Here is a 20684-nt window from a genome sequence, read left to right on the forward strand (position 1 = left end):
TCTCAAACTTAAAAGCTGAAATCCTAAACTTTAATATATAAATAAAGGTGCCTTTAAGATCAGTTACAAAACACTGGCCTGGACTTACATGACAGGACCCCATCACTGTCTGCTGTCTCTGCAGAGGAATCTTATGTCAGATTCCTGACTGAACTGCAACAGAAACACAGCAATAACAGAACATAGCTGGCTTAATTAGGGAAATACTTCTACTTGGGAGGAAACTGAGCTAAGGGAAATTAATTATGTCATAAGCAATCAGGCATGTAAGTTGAAAAAGATTTGAAAGCTGTGGTCTTCCATGGAGCTGCGCTACTAAGAACCGATATCCAAAAGATGCAATTATAAATACTAGTTTATTAAATTATATCCGAGGAGCTTGAGTGTAGGTCTGGCTTGACACAAATAATTGAACATTCACTTCTAAGGACACAGCATTGGGGAGGTAAATGGAACAGCAGGCTAGAAACACATCTGGAATGAAGGCTAATTTACGTTGTGCTGCTATAGGACATGTGGTGAAGATGCTTTGTGCTGACAGGAGACAGCTTTCCCATTGGCATAATAAAACCACCTTTGTATTGGTGCGAGAAACTTTATCACCATGGGCACATCTACACAGCATCAAAATAAAGTGCTATTCCAAAATGTCCCTTAACTCTCATGCAGCGAGGTTTACAAGGACGTTGGAATCGTGAGCCATTCATTTCAATATAACGGGCTTGCTCTTAAGATGTGGAACAGCTATTTCGGGATACCTCCGGTATCCTGAAATAGCTCCACAGTGTAGAGATAGCCCAACATAGCACTGTGCATACCAGTGGTTAGGTCAGTGTTGTGACAGGGCAGTCCATATATTCTATGCAACATGCCTCATTCCATTGAAAGAGTTACAATTATTGAATATGATTTTCCCATTTGTATGCATGTAAAAAAAAATTAATGGAGATTGCCTATCTCCTAGAACTGGAAGGGACCTTGAAAGCCTTCCTGAAGATGTGGAGATCATCCCCTGAAGTATGGAGACAGGGGTCTTGCTGAGACAAGTGACTGTCACCTGATACAGAAATCCTTCTTAAGCCATGTACTTTTCCATGAGGAACTTGGGGGAGGGGGCACTCAAACATATTCCTGCCTTATGCACATCCTGTGTAAGGATGAGGAGTGAGGTAATTTAGATACTCAGTTCCTCCAGCCTATCCCACCCAAGATGATTGCTTGAAACATGTAAGACTGAATAAGGGAAGGATTGAGGCCAGAGTGAGAGGCTTTCCAGTATATGAAGGAAGCTTATAGGCATGACTCTAAGGGTGAGATATTACATGTAACCAGTGTCTTAGTGTTTTAAGCTTAGGTTGCATGTTATTTTATTTAGTAACCTACATTTTTCAGTGTGCTCTTATGACCACTTAACTCCTACATTTAATAATAAAGTCACTTTTGTTTAAAATATACTAAATGAGGAAGTTACTCACCTTGGTGCAATAATGACAGTTCTTCGAGATGAGTGTCTCTATGGATGCTCCACCATAGGTGTTGGGCTCGTCCCGGCACCGCAGCTTGGAGTTTTTGTGAGCAGTTGTTCGTCAGACCGCGCATGCACGGCATGTGCTTCAGGCTGTTTGCGCCCTTTTGATCTCTCTCACGGTCCGGCTCCTGCCAGTTCCTTGAATTCGCCCCAGTATCTGAAAGATATAAGTTGAGAATCTGAAATGGGGAGGACGACGGGTAGTGGAGCACCCGGGGGGGGGGGGGGGGGGGGGGGGGGGGGGGAGAGACGACAGGGGGAACATCTCAAAGAACCGTTGTTACTACACCAAGGTGAGTAACTTTCTCTTCTTCTTTGAGTGGTGTCCCCATGGGCGCTCCACTGTAGGCAAGTGTGTAGCAGTACTCAGTGAGTAGTGGAAGGCGGGCCTCGGATTCATGGTCTAACTATCGTAGATAGGACACTAGAGGCCACAACTGTGTCTTGTGCTTGGGACTGTAAAATCGCGTAATGTGTCATAAAAGAATCGTTGGTGGACCATGTTGCCACCCTGCAAATATCTCTAAGGGGGACCCCATGAAGAAATGCGGTAGATATTGCCATTGCTCTCATAGAATGAGCTCTTGGAATCTGAGGCAGTGGTTTATTTCTTAGGATATAACATTTTGTTTGATGCATGATACCACGAGGTTGGAGGGAGTGGCAAAAATATTGTTAATGGCAAGTAGGGCTATGTCAACGGTATGGGGAAGTATGTCTAGATGGAACTCTGTATCTGTAGCAAACTCGATGATACCTGGAGGAGTATGGAGAACAAGGGGAGCCCCTTCACAAAGGGGGTGAAGAGTGAGTTGCATATGTCCAGTATGGCAACGGGGACAGGTCATATCTTGATCTGTAACGGCTACTATGTTGTTTGTTGTAATGGCTACTGTGTCGATAGGCTCTCTCTCTATCCTCTCTGGTCAAATATGGCGAATGTGGAGAGTGTGGTGGTGAGGACTGAGTTGGAGAGAAGACCAAAGGCTCTGGACTAAAGTGCACCGGAGGGAGGGAGGAGAGAGGGGGTGATTTGCGGGCTGCTTTCTTCAGCGTGGGTGACGTTGAAGGGCTAGATGGAGGCGATAGCTGTCCCGTTGACCTTGCTGGGAATGATTGCGGCACTGAATCCCCCCACGCCGCTGCAGTTGGTGCTGAATCTGACCGTGCTGATGTAGATGGCACTGGTGTGGTCACTGCTGGGTGTGCCTGTGCCATTGTGTTCGGCACTGATGTAGGTGGTGCTGGTTCTATTGGTGCCGGTGTAGTTGGTGCCGCTGTTGATGTCAGCACACGCTTTTGTACTGGTGGCGTTGGGGTTGACGGCACCAAGGTGCTTGGTACGGTCAACGACGGTGCTGAGCAATGGACCATTACAGCTGTTGGCAGCACCAAGGAAGGTTTTTGCCATGGTGTAACAGGTTCAGTCCTGTGCGCGAGTGCCCCTTGATGGCTGAAGGAGTCTCGCAGTATTTAACTTGCTTGTCTGCAGGCGAGTCAAAAGTTCAGTCCTTGGCCGAGGTTCAGACCTCTTCTTTTACCCCCTCGCTCGGGTGTGGTTTGCAGGGGCCTGGAGGGAAACCAGGCCCACCCACTTCTCTGGGTCCCGGTCCAGGGACCCTATATGTAGCAGTTACCTGCCAAGCTTCACAGTCAGTAATTGAGATCACGTCCTTGGGCCACTTCCCCGGGATGCCGTTTTCATCCAGCCCTTCTCTAGGATCTTGTTGCTGAATTGTCCTTGTCCAGGGCTCCACAGAGTTGCCGCTAGCTAGCCTTTAGCTGCAGGGTCTAGCTCCGCTCAGTTCTGAGGGCCCAGCTCCCACTCGGAGCTGTCCATGGTTCTGGTGTTCCCCAGTCAGCTCAGAGGTCTACCTAGGTTGAGATCCAGGAAGGAACTGACTGGCCTTAGCTAGCAGCTCCTTATATAGCAGCCTGCTGTACCCTGATTGGCTGCCATGAAGGCTGCCCCTCTACCCTGTGTGGAGGACCTCTCCACTGCTCCTGCTGCTGGCCAGGTTGCTGAAGGGCCTCCAGTGGGGAGGTTGGGCCTTGTCCGTCCCATCACACACGGATTTGGCTCTGAAGCAGATTTTTGCCTCGATATAACGGTACCAGAGGTTCCTGGCCTGTCTCCTATGCTCACTCCAGCCGAAGGCAGGGATTGAGCTGGTGATGGCATTTTTCAGACTGGGGCCAGCAGAGGTGACGCGGCGCTCTGTTTCTGTGATCTAGGAGACTGTAGGGCTGAGGTTGGCCTCAATAACACTGCTGGTTGTAAGGCCTTGTCAAAGAGTATCATTTTAAGGCTCATTTCCCTGTCTCTTCGTGCCCTCATGGTGAGTTTGGCACAATGGACGCACTTCTGTGGGCCGTGTGTCTCGCCCAGGCACTTGATGCATTCAGCATAGCCATCTGAAGCCAGCATAGTGTCTCTGCATGTGATGCACTTTTTAAAACCAGGGGAACCTGGCATACTTACTAACTAATCACTAATATCTATAACTAGAAAAACAAAACTATTTAAATTTTTTTTGTTAAACAAGAACGAACTATTACTTAACTAACAGAGTAATTATAATGCTAAATTGAACTTTTCTAACTCCTGACAGAATCCTGTGAGGAGAGAGTGCTTGCTCCATCTGCAACTGTGGGCAGCAATGAAGGAACTGGTGGGAGTCGGACCACGAGAGAGATCAAAGGGGTGTGAGCAGCCTGAAGCTCGTGCTGCCAATGTGCAGTTTGGCTCGTGCCGCCCATGTGCAGTTTGGCAGACAACTCTGAGCTGCGGCACCAGTACAAGCCTGACACCTACAGTTGAGCACCCACGGGACACCACTCGAAGTTAATTGTTACCTGGACGGAGGGGTGGGGGAAGGAATCTGTGCATTTCTTTTACTCTGACAAAAAGGGCAACATGAGCTTACCTTGTATAAAAGTTTATACAGAGCAAGATGGATTTCAGGAGCTCAGGTCCCACTGAGGCTGTGCCTTTGGGTGCTGAGGTCAGTCCTTTTGACTGAGCCTTCCCAGAGCTGAGCTGATCTCAGTGTCTGTATAATACTACAGAGGGCTGTGTCCCATCTGTGTCAGTGTTGGAGGAGGCCTGAGGGACAGAGGTGAGGGGCACCCATGATGGCAGGAAGGTGAGCTCAGTGGTATTTCAGCACATCAAGTGACAGTCCCAAGGGGGTCCCAGCTAAGGATGTCAACATATATTCGACTATACAATTAACTGATAAGCCTGGTCTTATCAGTTAATCTGGTCAACTACACGCATTACCCCCCCCCATTTCTGCCTCAAGGGGGGAGCAGGAGCCAGTGCCAGTGTCGGCTCCCCTTCCCCGTGCACTGCTGCCTCTATCATGATACAGAGGCAGCAGCATAGGATGGCAGGAGGCTCCATGGGAATGGGGCCAGGAGCACACTGGCTGCTGGCCCCTCCCCAGGGACTATAAAATAGTCATGTAACTGCTAAGATTTCATGTGGTTACACGATTATTCAATTACCCAATATCTAACATTCCTAGTCCCAGCAACCAGTCCCATTACAGGTGTCTTATTCACATTCCTATGCAACAAGTTATACCAACATTTAAGTAAGTAGTGGAGAACCTACGGCCCCAGCTAACCTGGATCCAGCCCCTGAGGCTTGGGGCTACCCCCAGCATTGAGGAGCCCACCCTAGTGCTCCAGCCTCTCAGTCATTACCCCATGGGGCTGGAGCACACAAAATCTGCTAGTCTGGGCCCTCCAAAGCTCTGGTGCGCAAGGGGAACATGTTGAGTATCTTCCTCCAGGAATTAAAGATTAATCTTTAATTAGATATTGTCATGTGATTAAATATCCAAGAACACATCTGACCAAAAATTGATAATCTTACTGGAATGCAAGATGAGAAAAAAGTAAGTTGTGCATGGACACTGCCTGCGGTACAGAAATTGGTTCGTACACAGCGAGCAAGTCAATTCCAAAATGTGGTGCAATGTATAGTAGATGTAGTATAATGTTTAAATGCAAATAAAAAGGTTTTCAATGTGCAATATGCCCTATACCGGGGTGGGAGACCTTTTTTGGGACAGGTGTGATAGCAGGCTAGGGATTGGGCATGGGAAGTCTGGGCAGGACATTGGGTGCAGGAGCAGGCTGGGAGTGGGGGTGCAGGAACAAAGGGTGGTACAGGAGTGGGCTCAGGGTGGAGAAGTTGGGCGGGAGGCAGGGTGCAAGGGTGAGCTGAAGTGGATGTCTGGGTGGGAGGTGGTGCAGAAGTGGGGTGGGTGTCTGGACAGGAGTGGTGCAGGAGTAGGCTGGGAGTGGGAAGGCTGATTGGGTTTTGGGGTACAGGAGTGGACTGGTATGTGGTCTTGGGGGGTGTTAGGAGCAACGTGGGGGTAGAGGTCTGGATGATGGGGGTGGCTTACTTGGCACTACACTCTGGGGATGCACAGGCCTCCAGGCTCGGTGTCCCCTGCTGCTCCCAGGCACCGCCTCTTGCTGCTACTACCGGCTCTGATTACAGCCAATCAGAGTGATGAGGGCAAGCGCTTTGCTATGCTTCTGTTTCCCCAGGCATGGGGAGGGGGAAAGGCAGCACACAGAGCCACTTCCCTCCCCCCGCCAGGCAGAGCTCGTAGGTCAGATTCGGCTTGAGGCTTGTCTGAATTCAGCCCTTGAGGTTTGCGGCTCTCCTGGCCCCTCCCCTCGCAGCAGGGAGCTGGCACTGGTGTTTCAGCACTGTGGAAGAAAGCTGAGGGGGGGGCCACAAGGCTGGAGTGCCAGCTCCCCACTGTGGGGAAGGGGGAGCCCTGAGCCCCAGGAGCCACATCCTGGCAAGCCCCAGACCTAAGGTTCTCCCATCTCTGCCCTATCCCTATCCTTTATGCTTGACTCTGACAACTTTGTATGGCTTTTGTATGTCAAAGAAACACTAGTGTCAAATTGAATTCAAGGACCAAGGTGGAAATGGTCTTGGGGGAAACTCAACAATAACTGGGACACTCCATGGCAAGGTCTTTTGCCTACGTAATCCCATCACAAGGACCAAAAGTAAAACTACTGTTTGTTAATTCACACAGAACAGAATATCATCTTTGGGACCTGACCAGTGCTGAACCAGAGAATTTGCCAAACCATGGGAGGTCAGTGTTGTCTAGCAGCATTACCAACTATTCCACTGCTTGCTGGGCTCTTAGAAAACATTCAGGAGTAAGTTAGAGCTAAATAACCACACAGAATACAGAGAGCCAGGATTGGTAGTTGTAAACACTCTGTGGGACCACAGGAAACTGGGCCACACCCATTGTAAGTGAACATCTAGTTAACTAAAATCATGCAGGATCATGGATGTTGTCAGACCAGAGTGCCAAACTGAAGAGGGACAACCTGTATTCCTTTGGCAAATGGGGACATTTATTAATATACATATTGTACATTTATGCTTAAAACAGAGCCTGCAATACTATAAATTGTCCTACTCCCGTGAATTTTAAGAATGCTCATAAGCAGGGCTCGCCGAACTGCAGTGAGCTCCGCTCGCCAGCCGCGCTGTCCGGCGATCTGCGCATGCACAGATTGCCCGAACCCGGCTCTTCCGGATTGTAATCTACTCGCCACAGGTGAGTAGATTGTATTATCTTATGAGCAGGGCTCGACAAATATCTTTGGCTTTTATTTAGCGCTTGTCTTGTGTGTTTTTTTTTTCCTATTTAGACACTAGCTTATTTTTTCAGTTTGTTTTTCCAATTAACATTGGGGGTTTTCTGACTGAATTGAGGATGGTTGATGACAAATTCTGTCAGTGAGACAAGTTCTGTCTGCTGGTGTTCCCATGAGATCCCTATGGAGATATAAATAAATGAAATATTTGTACATTAAAAATATGGCTTTGGATATTCCCATTAAATGTATTTCACACAGGTTCAAACTTTGATTTTACTTTAATTTTCACTTTTAAAATAATGAGGTGTTTCCAAAGAAGTAACTGAGAACATTTCAAATGACTTGAATATGAAAAGTTTGACATGATTACTACTTTAATGCAGAAACAACAAATTTTGCCATAGTGAAGCAGCTCGGAATAATTTTCCTCTCAGAGACACATCATACTAGCTCAGAATGTATTTATTAATTCCTACTCACCAGATTTGACAATGAAGAGCTCTATTTTTCTAGTAATACAAGCTTGTATTTTTAAAAAAATTGCTGCCAATCTATTTATATGTACAGTGTAACACCTTAAATGCGTCAATATGTAAAACAGCAGCTCAAATTTTAGAATACTTTATATTAAAAAAACAAAAAACAAAGGAAAAAGGAAAGAAATAATGGAAGAATCTATATATTTCCCAGTATAAGAGCCATAATATACATCTTGATTCAAAGCATGTACACCTATGCTTTAGTACAAAGCATTGAAGTCACAGAAAGTAACTTTGCTGAAAAGACAAACACATGAAAGTGCTTTTTGGATCATAATGGGCATAGCAGTATTTCAATAATTTTATTTTTAGTGACAGGTCAGAACTTCCTGTGTGTTTTAAGTCTTTACATTTTCAAAAATACCCACACAGAAAGATAGTGAAAAAGATCAAAGTGATGTTGATTAGCCGGACTGTCTTTTTTTTTTTAATCAAAAAGCTGAAGAAAGTATAAGGCCTTTTTCTAAGGTGTCTGAAGCCTGTGAGCCTCACAGCTGCAGCCCATTTTGCAGCATACAAAATGCATGTGTATAAACAACGAAGATGTGCCAGAAGCGTTTGATTCATGTCACTAAATTCAAACAAACTCAAACAGCTGCATTATGATAAACACCAGCATTTGTTCAAAATCTTTTATTTACTATAAAGACAAAAACACCAAAATAGGTACAAATTATACTATAAAATTGGTTCAACGGGGTAAAAACTTTTAATTAAAATATCTCGATATATTTAAAATAACAAAGGATAAAACAAAGCCAAATTTTCTTAACCCAGAGATTTCTGTAAAATTTGCTTGCACAGTAAGGTGCTAATAGAAGTTAGCCCTTAAGCCCTGGAAGTCTTAGGAATCAGTCACATAACAAATATAATTTCATTGTGAAAGTGAACTTTGGTAGAAGAAAATCTATAGGACACCTGAGGTAGTAGAAATTGGAATAAACAGCAGTAGACGTTATTTACAACTTAAGTACCAAATAACATTAAGAACACAAAAATAATTACACAATACAATTTTCAGTCCAGCTTTGATCCAAAGAAAATAAGAATATTACATCACATCTGCATTTTAAAAACACCACAATTACCAGCAAGCTGAGGGAAATGCAAACAAACTCAAACAATATGCATTTGGACAACTAGAGGCAGTCTGAGTCTGAAATGTGGTAGGCATGGTGATCTACAAAGTAATACTGATTAGCTGAGGTTCATCAGTGTATACAGTTTACATCTGCCAGAAAAACTACTAATCTGACAATTGATATTCCAGTACATGAATTGGCAAGAGTGCATCCTTTAAAGCTTGCACATAAGACTTGGAAACAATCTTATTAGAATAATGAAGAATTCTAAGTGGTTAAAGAGAGAAAAAGTCAAGTACAATACAGTTAGCACTACCAAACTTCACATTTCGGTATTTTTTAACTCTTCAAAGTTTGCCAATCTTCCAAAACAATGGAATGTAAAATTTCAAAAAAAAATATATACATTCACATCTAATGAAACTGTTATATTAGCATGATCACTATCAGTCCTGTAAACTCTTCTTAAACTTGTTTTATTTCCAATTTATGTTTTGTGTACATTTTTAATGTACTATAGCTTATTTAGTTTGTCCTGAGTCTTTGAAAATAACCAATTCTATTTCAGTTCAGCAAGTCAACTGGCTTCTGAAGAGTTAAAACATGAACAGTTATTTTTTAAGAAATGGATTAAACACAAAATCAGTACTTGATTTAAAAGGATCCCCCCAACTAAAAAGCAAAACAGCTGCCATTTTTCTTCAGAATTACATGCATCAGAATCTAAAAGCCTGACTTTAAAACCATTAAAAGACTTTTAAAAAAACCCACCTGTTTCAAAGACTCAAGTTTTGTACTACAGGTGAAACCTTACATCAAATTTTGTCTTGCTTTTTTTGTTAAAAGTCCAAATTAGTTTCTTGTTAAAATCAAGACTTATTAAGGTAAGGTCATATTTAACAAACTTTCAAATTACATAATAATTAGTTGCTACTATAAATAGATGATGTATATCAGAAGGAAAACAGCAGGTAAAACTTAATATCAGTGATGAACATGAATAGATTTATTAAACAGCAAGCATCTTAAATCCAGAGCCTGGTCCTGCTCCCACCTAAGACAAAAGAAAAACTCTCATGGACCTTAATGGGAGCTGGGGGCACGGCTCTAGACATGAAACTTGCCTACACAGTTTACCAAAAGAAATTGTTACATGAAAATAGGCTCAAAAACTAACATTTAACATGATCTGGGGTTACAAGTTGTTTCTATGCAGAAAAATCTTCTTTAAAAATACCTGCAGTATGAGAGCCTGAAATCATCAGTATTTTATTCCAGATTTTAAATAAACCTGTATTTTCAATCAGCAAGATGTTCAGTGACATCTATTTTGCACCTAGTTCTGAAGATTGATTGTTTTAAAGATCACCTTTCCCTGATTGGTAAATAACATGAAAAGTATAGACCTCCCCCCCCCCCCAAAAAAAAGCAAGTACAGGGGCAGCAGTAAATGCACAGTAAACCACAGCTGCCTAGTCACATTTTTATGATGGCAGAATATGGTTTTTAAAGTATTCATCACATTTTTGTTACTCCTGTAAGTGAACATACTTTGTGAAATAAAAGGAACATATACAAAATTTCCTTTTTAGCCAGTGATGAAAAACTGAATGGAATAATAGAACCCTTTGCTTATGACCACAATATGAAATGGAACAGTGATCCTGAGCCCCTCAGCTGCTAATATTGCTGAAAAAGTGCTCCAAAAGAAAATAAAATCAATTTTCTGCTAAATAATCATGCAGATTTAAAGAAAAATGTTTTCTTGTTCACTTTGAGCCAGATCTTTGAAAAGGCACAGTTCACATATTTCTTCACAAGTTGTGAAAGGTTGCATACTGAGCTTAGGTAAAGATCTCGATTTGTCAATCACATACTTAGGTAAGGATCCTCCACTGGCCTTAAATCCTTGATGTATAATTAAGACCAGTAGAATAATACATGCTGCAGTGCTATACTGCACTGCAAGATGATCATTGTTCTATATTCAGTAGCATCTTCAGTAAATCATAATTTTTACATAATTAGCTACCATGTGGTACGGAAGACTGGGTGTTTCAGCAGTTCCCGTGATGGGGGTCTGTCCTGAGGCTGAAGTTCTAAACACCGAAGAGTCACATCTCGTAAACCAGGAGACAGATGTGAGGGGATTGATGGAGCAGTAGTTGCACTAGCAATCTACAGACAGAAGGAAAAATATTTTTAGAAGTAATCATCAACAGCTTTGATTTTTTTTAACATAATAATGGCCATGCTGGATCAGACCAAAGAGCCATGTAGCCCAGTATCTGGTCTTCTGATAATGGCCAGTGCTAGGTGCCTCAGGGAATGAACAGAACAGGTAATCATTAAGCAATCCTGTCACCCATAACTAGCTTCTGACAAACTGTCGAAGGGGACACCATTCCTAACCATTCTGGCTAATAGCCACTGATGGACCTATCCTCCATGAATTTATCTAGTTCTTTTCTGAACCCTGTTAAAGTCCTGGTCTTCACAACATCCTCTGGCAGGGAGTTCACAGGTTGACTGTGCACTGTGTGAAGAAATACATCACATTTTTGTTTATTTTAAATCTGCTACCTATTAATTTGGCAACTACTTGTTCATGTTTGATGCAAACAAAACTTTTTTATTCACTTTCTCTACACTAGTCGTGGTTTTATAGACATTTGTGATATTCTCCTGCGTCTCCTTTTCTAAGCTGAAAAGTCACAGTCTCATTTCTTTTTTGAGATGAGGTGACCACATCTGCATGCAGTATTCAAGATGTGGGCATATCATACATTTAGATAGAGGCAATAAAATATTCTCTGTCTTATTTTCTATCCCTTCTTTAATGAATCCTAACATTGTTTACTTTTTTGACTGCTGCTGCACACTGAGCGGATGTTTTCAGAGAACTATCCACAATGATTCCATGATCTCTCTCAAATGGTAATAACTAATTTAGTCCCCATCATTTTGTACTTATAGTTGGGATAATGTTTTCCAATATGCATTACTTTGCATTTACCAATATTAAAATTCATCTGCCATTTTATTACTCAGTCACCTATAAAATCCTTTTGAAGCTTTTCACAGTCTACTCTGAACTTAACTATCTTGAGCAGTTTAGTATCATCTGCAAGTTTTGCCACCACACTGTTTAAGCCCTTTCTCAAGATCATTTATGAATAGGTTAAATAGGACTTGTCCCAGTATGGACCCCTGTGGGACACCACTCGTTACCTCTCTCCATTCTGAAAACTGACCATTCATTCCTACCTTTGTTTCCTATCTTTTAATCAGTTATCAACTCATGAGAGGACCTTCTCTCTTATCTCTTTACTTAAGAGCCTTTGGTAAGGGATGTTGTCAAAGGCTTTCTGGAAATCTAAATACACTGTATCCACTGGATCCCCCTTGTCCACATATTTATTGACCCTCTCAATAATCCACTCCACTTACTCCACGAGGTGTTGGTTGAATGGACAGCAACTCATTTCTAAGATCAGCTTCTCTACAGATTAGCAAGTGGTTACATTATAGGAAACTAATGCTTTGGCCCTGACTCATTTAGCTCCAATGTTTGCTTTCCCAGTATCCTCTTATAATTCTTTCTAGGACAATGCTCCCTACCAGCAATCAACTCAACGAACTGGGAAATTCTTCTGCAAATCTTACACCTTTATAAGCATTATTCTGGCCCATCACTTACTTTTGTGTAACTGACATAATGAAAGGAAGCATATGGATCTGGTGAGGTTTGGGTATCTGTAGAATGCCCTCCCTCACAGTGCCTTGCCTGTGCATTTCAATCATAATTTTGAAGCAGCACCACTAAGTCTGAAGTTTAGTTCACTCTGCTGATTCAATACATAGCCTCTATCTGAATGCCAATTAGTGTTAAGTAGGATGATGGTTGTGGTGTTGTAGCTTCACTGCTACCATTAATTAGACTGAGACCACCAACAAACTCATGTATGCAGAGCCGAAACTAAGGTTTTCTGCACCTGGGGCAAGCTACTGAACTGCCCCCTCCCTCCCATGATAAAATTCTTAATTGTTTGTATTAATTTTATTCATTGCACATGTTGTTAATTGCACATATATTGAGATTGCAAATAGATGATAGTAAAGATATAAGTGAAATAAGATTTAACTTTCTAATTTTTAATTTTGCGCCCCAAAATGTACTGTGCCTTGGGTGAGTGCCCCACTTGCCCCACCCTTGTTACGGCTCTGCATGTGTGCCATTGAACACCACAGGTAATATTTGACTCACACTTACCTGGCCTTGATTAGACTCTGTGCATGAATACTGTTGTACTAACTCTTCTTTTAAAGTAGTATTTTATTCATTCATGCATGCCATTAAACTAGATTATTTCTATTAACATTTTAGATGCTTTTAATGAAAATTGAATAAGAATTCTGATTGCTGAAACAGTGGCCTAGAGAAAAGGATTAATATTCTTTATTAATTCTCTAAGATTTCCAGTTCATCAAAATGATGCCTATTTTATTTAAGTCCTCGGGGGCTGGTGACCTGCATACTAAATATTAATTTTTAGTTATGGATATCTTCAAGTTATAAAATATTAATGTACCCAATTTTATAATTTGTACTCCAGTGATGTAACGAACAGGAAAGTCAGAAATAATGTGTGGCAGGTTTCTGTTGACACCACAGATAACGCCTGTTCCTGGGAGTATATTCATGGCATAGCGCTCCTGTCAAGAGACTATTTCTGGGCATGAATCATTTTTTAAAAAACCCAAGAAGAAATCATTTGTAACTAGAATGTAGCAGATTTACATCACTGTGGCATTTGTAATAAAAAGCCTTATGTAAAAAGGAAGCATTGTAATTATTCTTCTCAGAGTGCTTGCTCATATCTACTCAAAGTAGGTATGCATATGCAAATAATTACACTATCTGCTACTTGCTGAGTTTGCTGGGGATCCCACTGGAGTAGTGCCAGTGCAATGCCCTATGTGTGACCTGGCTGACTCAACCATACCACAGTTTCATCTTACCGCCTGTGATGGCTGTTAGAACTGTGGTTCTCTTGAACTGCCAGTACCACATATCCCTAGCTTTCAGTGTTACTTTGTTTGACAATTATTAATAGTTAGCATTTGCAGTAGCAGGAGTGAAGGGGTTTCCCCTTCTCACTGGTGCTTCAAGCCCTACAGCTCTTGCCAGAAGTCTATGCCAACAAGTGACCTCACAACTCCTGTCTTCATAGCCTGTGGGAAGCTCATCAAGCAGATGAGTAAGATCTGCAAGCAGGAGTGGCCCAAGGCCGGCTGCAGCAGCTGGTGCCCCAGGCAGAAGGCGCGATCGGCGCCCCCGCCTGCACGGCCGTCAATGGCAGTGACATCATCATCGGGCACTCAGGCTGCCGGCGCCCTAGGCAACTGCCTAGTTTGCCTAGCCTCACGGACCACCCCTGTCTGCAAGACCAAGCCTCAGACCCAGGAGTGCCATTTTGTCAGGGAAGTGACGACCTGTATATGCCACAATGGGGGTGGGGGGGAGAGACAGTGAGAGCATGGGGGAGCAGACTGAGGACAGAGGCTTCAGCAGTGGTACTGAGCATGCTCAGTACAAGCCAAGCACCAAATGAGGAGAGGGGAACCGACCCCCTCACTTCCCCCGCCACATGCACCATCTCTATCTAGAAGCTACCAAGGTACTGGAAAACTCTACTTTTTTTGGCAGACAACTTAGCAGTTAGCCAACAGGAGCACTGTATCTAATTCCCATATAAAAGAAAGAAAATTAAATAAATATGAGACCCACTCAGTTGTAACACTAACATATTCTGACATTGTGTGGCATTGTGTTAGGGATGTTAGATATCAGGTAATTGAATAGTCACATAACCGCATGAAATCTTTTCGGTTACATGAGTATTCCATAGTCCCTGGCAGTGCGGCTGGCAGCCAGTGTGCTCCTGGCTCCACTCCCGGGAAGCCCCTGCAACCTCAGATACAAAAGCAGCAGCATGAGGTGGCAGCAGCAGCTCCCGTCTGTGGGAGGTTCAAGCTCTCCACAGACAGAGGCTGCTCCGTAGGGCACTCAGGCTGCCACCGACAGCGGCTGCTTCACAGCAGGCTTCGCCAGCCCCTCCGACTGTCTCTGATAAAGGCAGAAGCTTGGAGGGCTGGGGGTGGGGGACACAGGCAGCACTGAGGAGCCAGTATTGGCTGGAGCCAGCTTTTAAGCCAGATCCCCCTGCCCTTGCTGCCTCTGAAACAGAGGCAGCAAAGGGGAGGGGGAATGTGTGTAGTCAAGAAGATTCTGGGGTAAGGCTTGTGAATCATCTAATTGGAATAGATACGAGCAAGCACTCAAAGAAAAAATGGTTACTCACCTTTGTTATTCCTTGAGATGTGTTGCTTATATCTATTTTATGCCTACCTTTCTTCCCCACTGTCAGAGTAGCCATTAAGAAGGAACTGAGGGATGGTTGGATTGTCAGAGTCATATATAAGATGTCACACCAGCACCATTCCAGGAGGCTCCACTGCTGACCTAATCGCAGCAACTGTGCACGCATCATGCACACACCTAATCTGAATACATATGAGCAATACATCTCGAAAAACAATAGCTACAAAGATGAGAATCCATTTTTTCACTGTAACTTTCTTCCTAAAATCTGCACTGTTATACATGAAATCATGCACTGATTCACTGATCAACCATTCACTTAATTTATTTATAATATATGGTATCTCACCTTAAAAATTAAAGCAAGATGATTGGAGTGTTTCTCAGCGTTCCAAGGTGGTTTAGCACAAGCCATTTCTATAATAGCACACCCAACGCTCCATACATCACAGCTCCTACCATACTGCTGGCCTCGCAGTACCTACAAAAGGAAGATACATCAGGGCTTAAAATAATTAATTCCGTGCCATTAATACTATACAAACATAAGCCTATACAAGCAGAAGCCAAATCAAGTGCTTTTTAATTAAAATTTTTGGGTTAAGTGAGTTAAGGTATAAATACTGGTTTTATCCACATGTGAAGTACAACAATAGCAATTAAAGTGCCTGGTTAAACAAAAAAATTAATGTCCTGTAATTAAGAATGCTCAATGGCCATTTGCAAGAAGGAACAACATGTGGTCCATCTTACAACCACCTGGGAAGCAAAAACATAAAAGACAGCAACAAAACATGATTCTTTTACAGAATACCAATTTTTTTATGCAGATATTACATTAAGGATTGCTTCACTTATGGATACTGTTTCAAAGAGTTTTATGTTATCATTTGGCTGAATGATTTGCACAAAGCTCTAACAAACATCTGTCCACCCACCAGTCCCCAAATTCCAAAGTAACTTCTTACCTCTGGTGCCATAAATGCAATAGTTCCTAGCAACTGTCCCTGAAACTCTCCAGCACCAGTTCCCTTTGACGCCAACCTGGCTGCAGCTCCAAAATCAGCAATTCTTAATCTATGACCTGTGCTGTCAATTAGCAAATTGGCACCTGTCAACAGCATAACAAAAACACTGCTAGTTGGCTTTTTGTCAAAAACAAAAATATGATGAAATACTTATTGGTATTAAAAAAGTACAACGGATCTGACAAATCTGTGAAATCAAGGAGATAAGAAGCAGAATACTTCATAAAACGGTCTCATAATGGTGATCTGTCTTCATTATGCTTAGATAACCTTATACACAGTGGCCTGAGAATATCTAAAACAATTTAGAAAAGCAGTATTAGGCCTCAGAATAAATGCAGTAACTAAGAGTAGGAAATGGAATAGAGCCCTGGAAGATGGTGCTGTCTAGAATTTAGTGAAGGCATAATACAGCTATCCATATGAGACCTATAAATTTCACATCCTTCTATCTGAATGTAAGTTTCTCATGTCCACTTGAAAATAACTCCAGGTTAAGGGGAGGAGGCAAAGAAAGCATTCTCTTGAAATTTGTTGTCATTCTCAAAGGGCTCATCTAGACTACGCTAAAGTGTCGACAGAGGATATGCAAATTATGTTATCTTCTTTCAATCTGCATATCATCTTCCAATCTCACTTTTGAAGCCAAACGAGGCTTCTCACAAGCCAAATGAGGTTTATGCAGCTTTTTGAAAAAGGGGCGGGGAAGTTCGCCGACAAAGCCGCATCCAAACTACTTTCACTTTTGAAAGCTCCACTTTCGAAAGTGACAGTAGAAGAAGATATGCAAATTCCCACGGAATTTGCATATCCTCTTTCTACACTTTAGTGTAGTCTAGACGAGCCCAAAGCGTGAATATAAACTGCCAGAAGTAAGCCTGTACCATTAGAACATAAGAATAGCCATACTGGGTCAGACCAATGGTCCATCCAGCCCAGTAACCTGTCTGCCAACAATGGCCAATACCCGATGCCCCACAGGGAGCGGATACAACATGTAATCCTCATGTAATCCTGCTCCGTCACCCACCTCCAGAGAAACAGAGACTAGAAACACCATCTCTACCCATCCTGGCTAATTGCCATTGATGGACCTAACCTCCATGAATATACCTATCTCTTTTTTGAACCCTGTTAAAGTCCTAACCTTCACCACATCCTCTGGCAAGGAGTTCCACAGACTGACTATGCGCTGAGTGAAGAAAAACGTCTTTGTTTGTTTTAAGCCTACTGTCTATAATTTCATTTGGTGACCCCCAGTTCTTATATTGTGGGACTATGTAAATAATTTTCCTAATTCACTTTTTCCACATCAGTCATGATTTTATAGACCTCTATCATATCTCCCCTTAGTCGCCTCTTTTCTAAGCTGAAAAATCTAAATCTTTTTAATCTTTCTTCATATGGGACCTGTTCCAAAACTCTAATAATTTTTGTTACCCTTTTCTGAACCTTTTCCGAACCTTTTCCAAGTGCAATAAATGCTAGTGAGCACTTCATTTGCATTGCCTCTGCCGACAAATTCCTACAGTGTAGACATAGCCTGAGCCGACGTTTTCAGAGAACTATCCACAATGACTCCAAGATCTCTCTCTTGAGTAGTTGTGGCTAAATTAGTCCCCCATTATATTGTACGTATAGTTGGGATTATTTTTTCCAATGTGCATTACTTTACGTTTATCAACATTAAAATTAATTTGCCATTTTGTTGCCCAATCACTTAGTTTCGTGAGATCTTTTTGAAGCTCTTCACAGTCTGCTTTGGTCTTAACTATCCTGAACAAATTTTGCCACCTCACTGTTTACCCCTTTGTCTAGATCATTTATAAATAAGTTGAATAGGATTGGTCCCAGGACAGACCCTTGGGGAACACCACTAGTTACCTCTCTCCATTCGGAAAACTTACCATGTATTCCTACCCTTTGTTTCCTGTCTTTTAACCAATTATCAATCCACGAAAAGACCTTCCCTCTTATCCCATGATAACTTACTTTGCATAAAAGCCTTTGATGAGGGACCCTGTCAAAGGCTTTCTGGAAATCTAAGTATACTATATCCACTGGATCCCCTTTGTCCACATATTTGTTGACCCCGTCAGAGAACTCTAGCAGATTAATAAGGCATGATTTCCCTTTACAGAAACCATGTTGACTTTCCCCCCAAAATTATTTTAATCTATATGTCCGACGATTTTATTCTTTACTATGGTTTCAACTAATTTGCCTGGTACTGACGTTAGACTTATCGGTCTGTAATTACCAGGATCACCTCAAGAGCCCTTTTTAAATATTGGCGTCATGTTAACTATCTTCCAGTCATTAGGTACGGAAGCTGATATAAAGGATAGGTTACAAACAACAGTTAATAGTTCCACAATTTCCCATTTGAGTTCTTTTAGAACTCTTGGGTGAATGCTATCTGATCCCAGTGACTTTTTACTGTTAAGTTTATCAATTTGTTCCACAACTTCCTCTAATGACACCTCAATTTGGGACAGTTCCTCAGATTTGTCACCTAAAAAAATGACTCAGGTTTGGGAATCTCCCCAATATCCTCAGCCGTGATGACAGAAGCAAAGAATTAATTTATCTTCTTTGCAATGACTTTATTATCTTTGAGGGCTCCTTTAGCATCTCGATCATCCAAGGGCCCCACTGGTTATTTAGCCGGCTTCCTGCTTCCGATGTACTTAAAAACTATTTTGCTATTACTTTAAGTTTTTAGCTAGCTGCTCTTCAAACTCTTTTTTGGCTTTTCTTATTATATTTGTTACACTTAATTTAGCAAAGTTTATGCTCCTTTCTATTTTCTTCACTAGGAGTGACTTCCACTTTTTAAAAGATGTCTTTTTATTGGTCACTGCTTCTTTTACTTGGTTGTTAAGCCACGGTGGCATTCTTTTGGTTCTCTTACTATGTTTTAAAATTTGGGGTATACATTTAAGTTGGGCCTATGTTATGGTGTCTTGGAGAGGTTTGTATGCAGCTTGCAGAGATTTTACTTTTGTCACTGTACCTTTTAATGTATGTTTAACTATCTTCCTCATGTTTGTGTAGTTTCCCTTTCTGAAATTAAATCTATAGTGTTGGGCTGCTGACATATTTTTCCCCACCACTGGGATGTTACGTTTTATTACATTATGGTTACTATTTCCAAGCGGTCCAGTTATATTTACCTCTTGAACCAGATCCTGTGCTCCACTTAGCACTAAATCAAGAATAGCCTCTCCCCTTGTGGGTTCCAGAACCAGCTGCTCCAAGAAGCAATGATTTAAAGTAGCAAGAAATTTTATCTCTGCATCCCATCCTGAGGTGACGTGTACCTAGTCAATATGGGGATAGTTGAAATCCCACACTATTATGGAGTTTTTTATTTTGATAGCCTCCCAGATCTCCCTTAGCATTTCATAGTCACTATCACTGTCCTGATCAGGTGGTCGGTAATATATCCCTAATGCTATATTCTGATTATTGGAGCATGGAATTACTATCCATAGAGATTCTATGGAACATTTAGGGTCATTTAACATTTTTATGTCATTTGATTCTACATTTTCTTTCATTTATAGTGCCACTCCCCCACCAGCACGACCTGTTCTATCCTTCTGATATATTTTGTACCCTGGTATGACTGTATCCCATTGATTGTCCTCATTCGACCAAGTTTCCACGATGCCTATTATATCAATATCCTCCTTTAAAACAAGGCTCTCTAGTTCACCTATTTTATTATTTGGACTTCTAGCATTTTGTGTATAACCACTGTAAAAAGTTGTCACTATTTATCTGTCTGCCATTTCCTGAGACTCTTTTTCATTAGACTCTTTTTCATTTGATTGTGTTTCATCTAATCCAACCCATACTTCCATCCTCTCCTCCTGACTAGAACATAGAGCATCTCTATTAATAGACCCTCCTCTAAGAGATGTCTCTGTCCAATCCATATGCTCCTCTGCACCCATCGGCTTTCCCCCAGCCCTTAGTTTAAAAACTGCTCTACGACCTTTTTAATGTTAAGTGCCAGCAGTCTGGTTCCATTTTGGTTTAGGTGGAGCCCATCCTTCCTGTATAGGCTCCCCCATCCCAAAAGTTGCCCCAGTTCCTAATAAAACTAAACCCCTCCTCTCTATACCATCATCTCATCCACACATTGAGACTCTGAAGCTCTGCCTGCCTATCCGGCCTTGCGCGTGGAACTGGAAGCATTTCAGAGAATGCTATCATAGAGGTCCTGGATTTCAATCTCTTTCCTAGCAGCCTAAATTTGTCCTCCAAAACCTCTCTCCTACCCTTCCCTATGGCATTGGTACCTACATGTACCATGACCACCGGCTCCTCTCCAGCAGTACACATAAGTCTAACTAGATGACATAACATTATATCAACATTAGTTGTAGGCAAAATATTCTATAGGTTTGGAGATTTTTCTTATCATAATGACCAAAAATGTGGATGTTCATCTGA

At 42.1% G+C, this 20684-nt stretch overlaps 1 protein-coding gene across 4 annotated transcripts in view; it reads right to left on the reverse strand.

The window, feature by feature from the left end:
• Window positions 1-8343: 8343 nt before the first annotated feature.
• The window catches only part of MAP3K1 (mitogen-activated protein kinase kinase kinase 1), a 94760-nt gene continuing 82419 nt past the window's right edge, over window positions 8344-20684 (reverse strand). For all 4 annotated transcript variants that reach the window (XM_075932433.1, XM_075932431.1, XM_075932434.1 and 1 more), the window contains exons 18-20: window positions 16161-16303; window positions 15542-15673; window positions 8344-10985 (exon numbers count right to left, since the gene is read on the reverse strand). In XM_075932433.1, the coding sequence (XP_075788548.1) occupies window positions 10836-10985; window positions 15542-15673; window positions 16161-16303 (425 nt within the window). In that variant the 3' untranslated portion in view covers window positions 8344-10835. The remainder of the gene's footprint in view (window positions 10986-15541; window positions 15674-16160; window positions 16304-20684) is intronic.

Source organism: Pelodiscus sinensis, chromosome 6 (assembly GCF_049634645.1).
Source record: "Pelodiscus sinensis isolate JC-2024 chromosome 6, ASM4963464v1, whole genome shotgun sequence".
In the NCBI taxonomy this organism is placed as follows: domain Eukaryota; kingdom Metazoa; phylum Chordata; order Testudines; family Trionychidae; genus Pelodiscus; species Pelodiscus sinensis.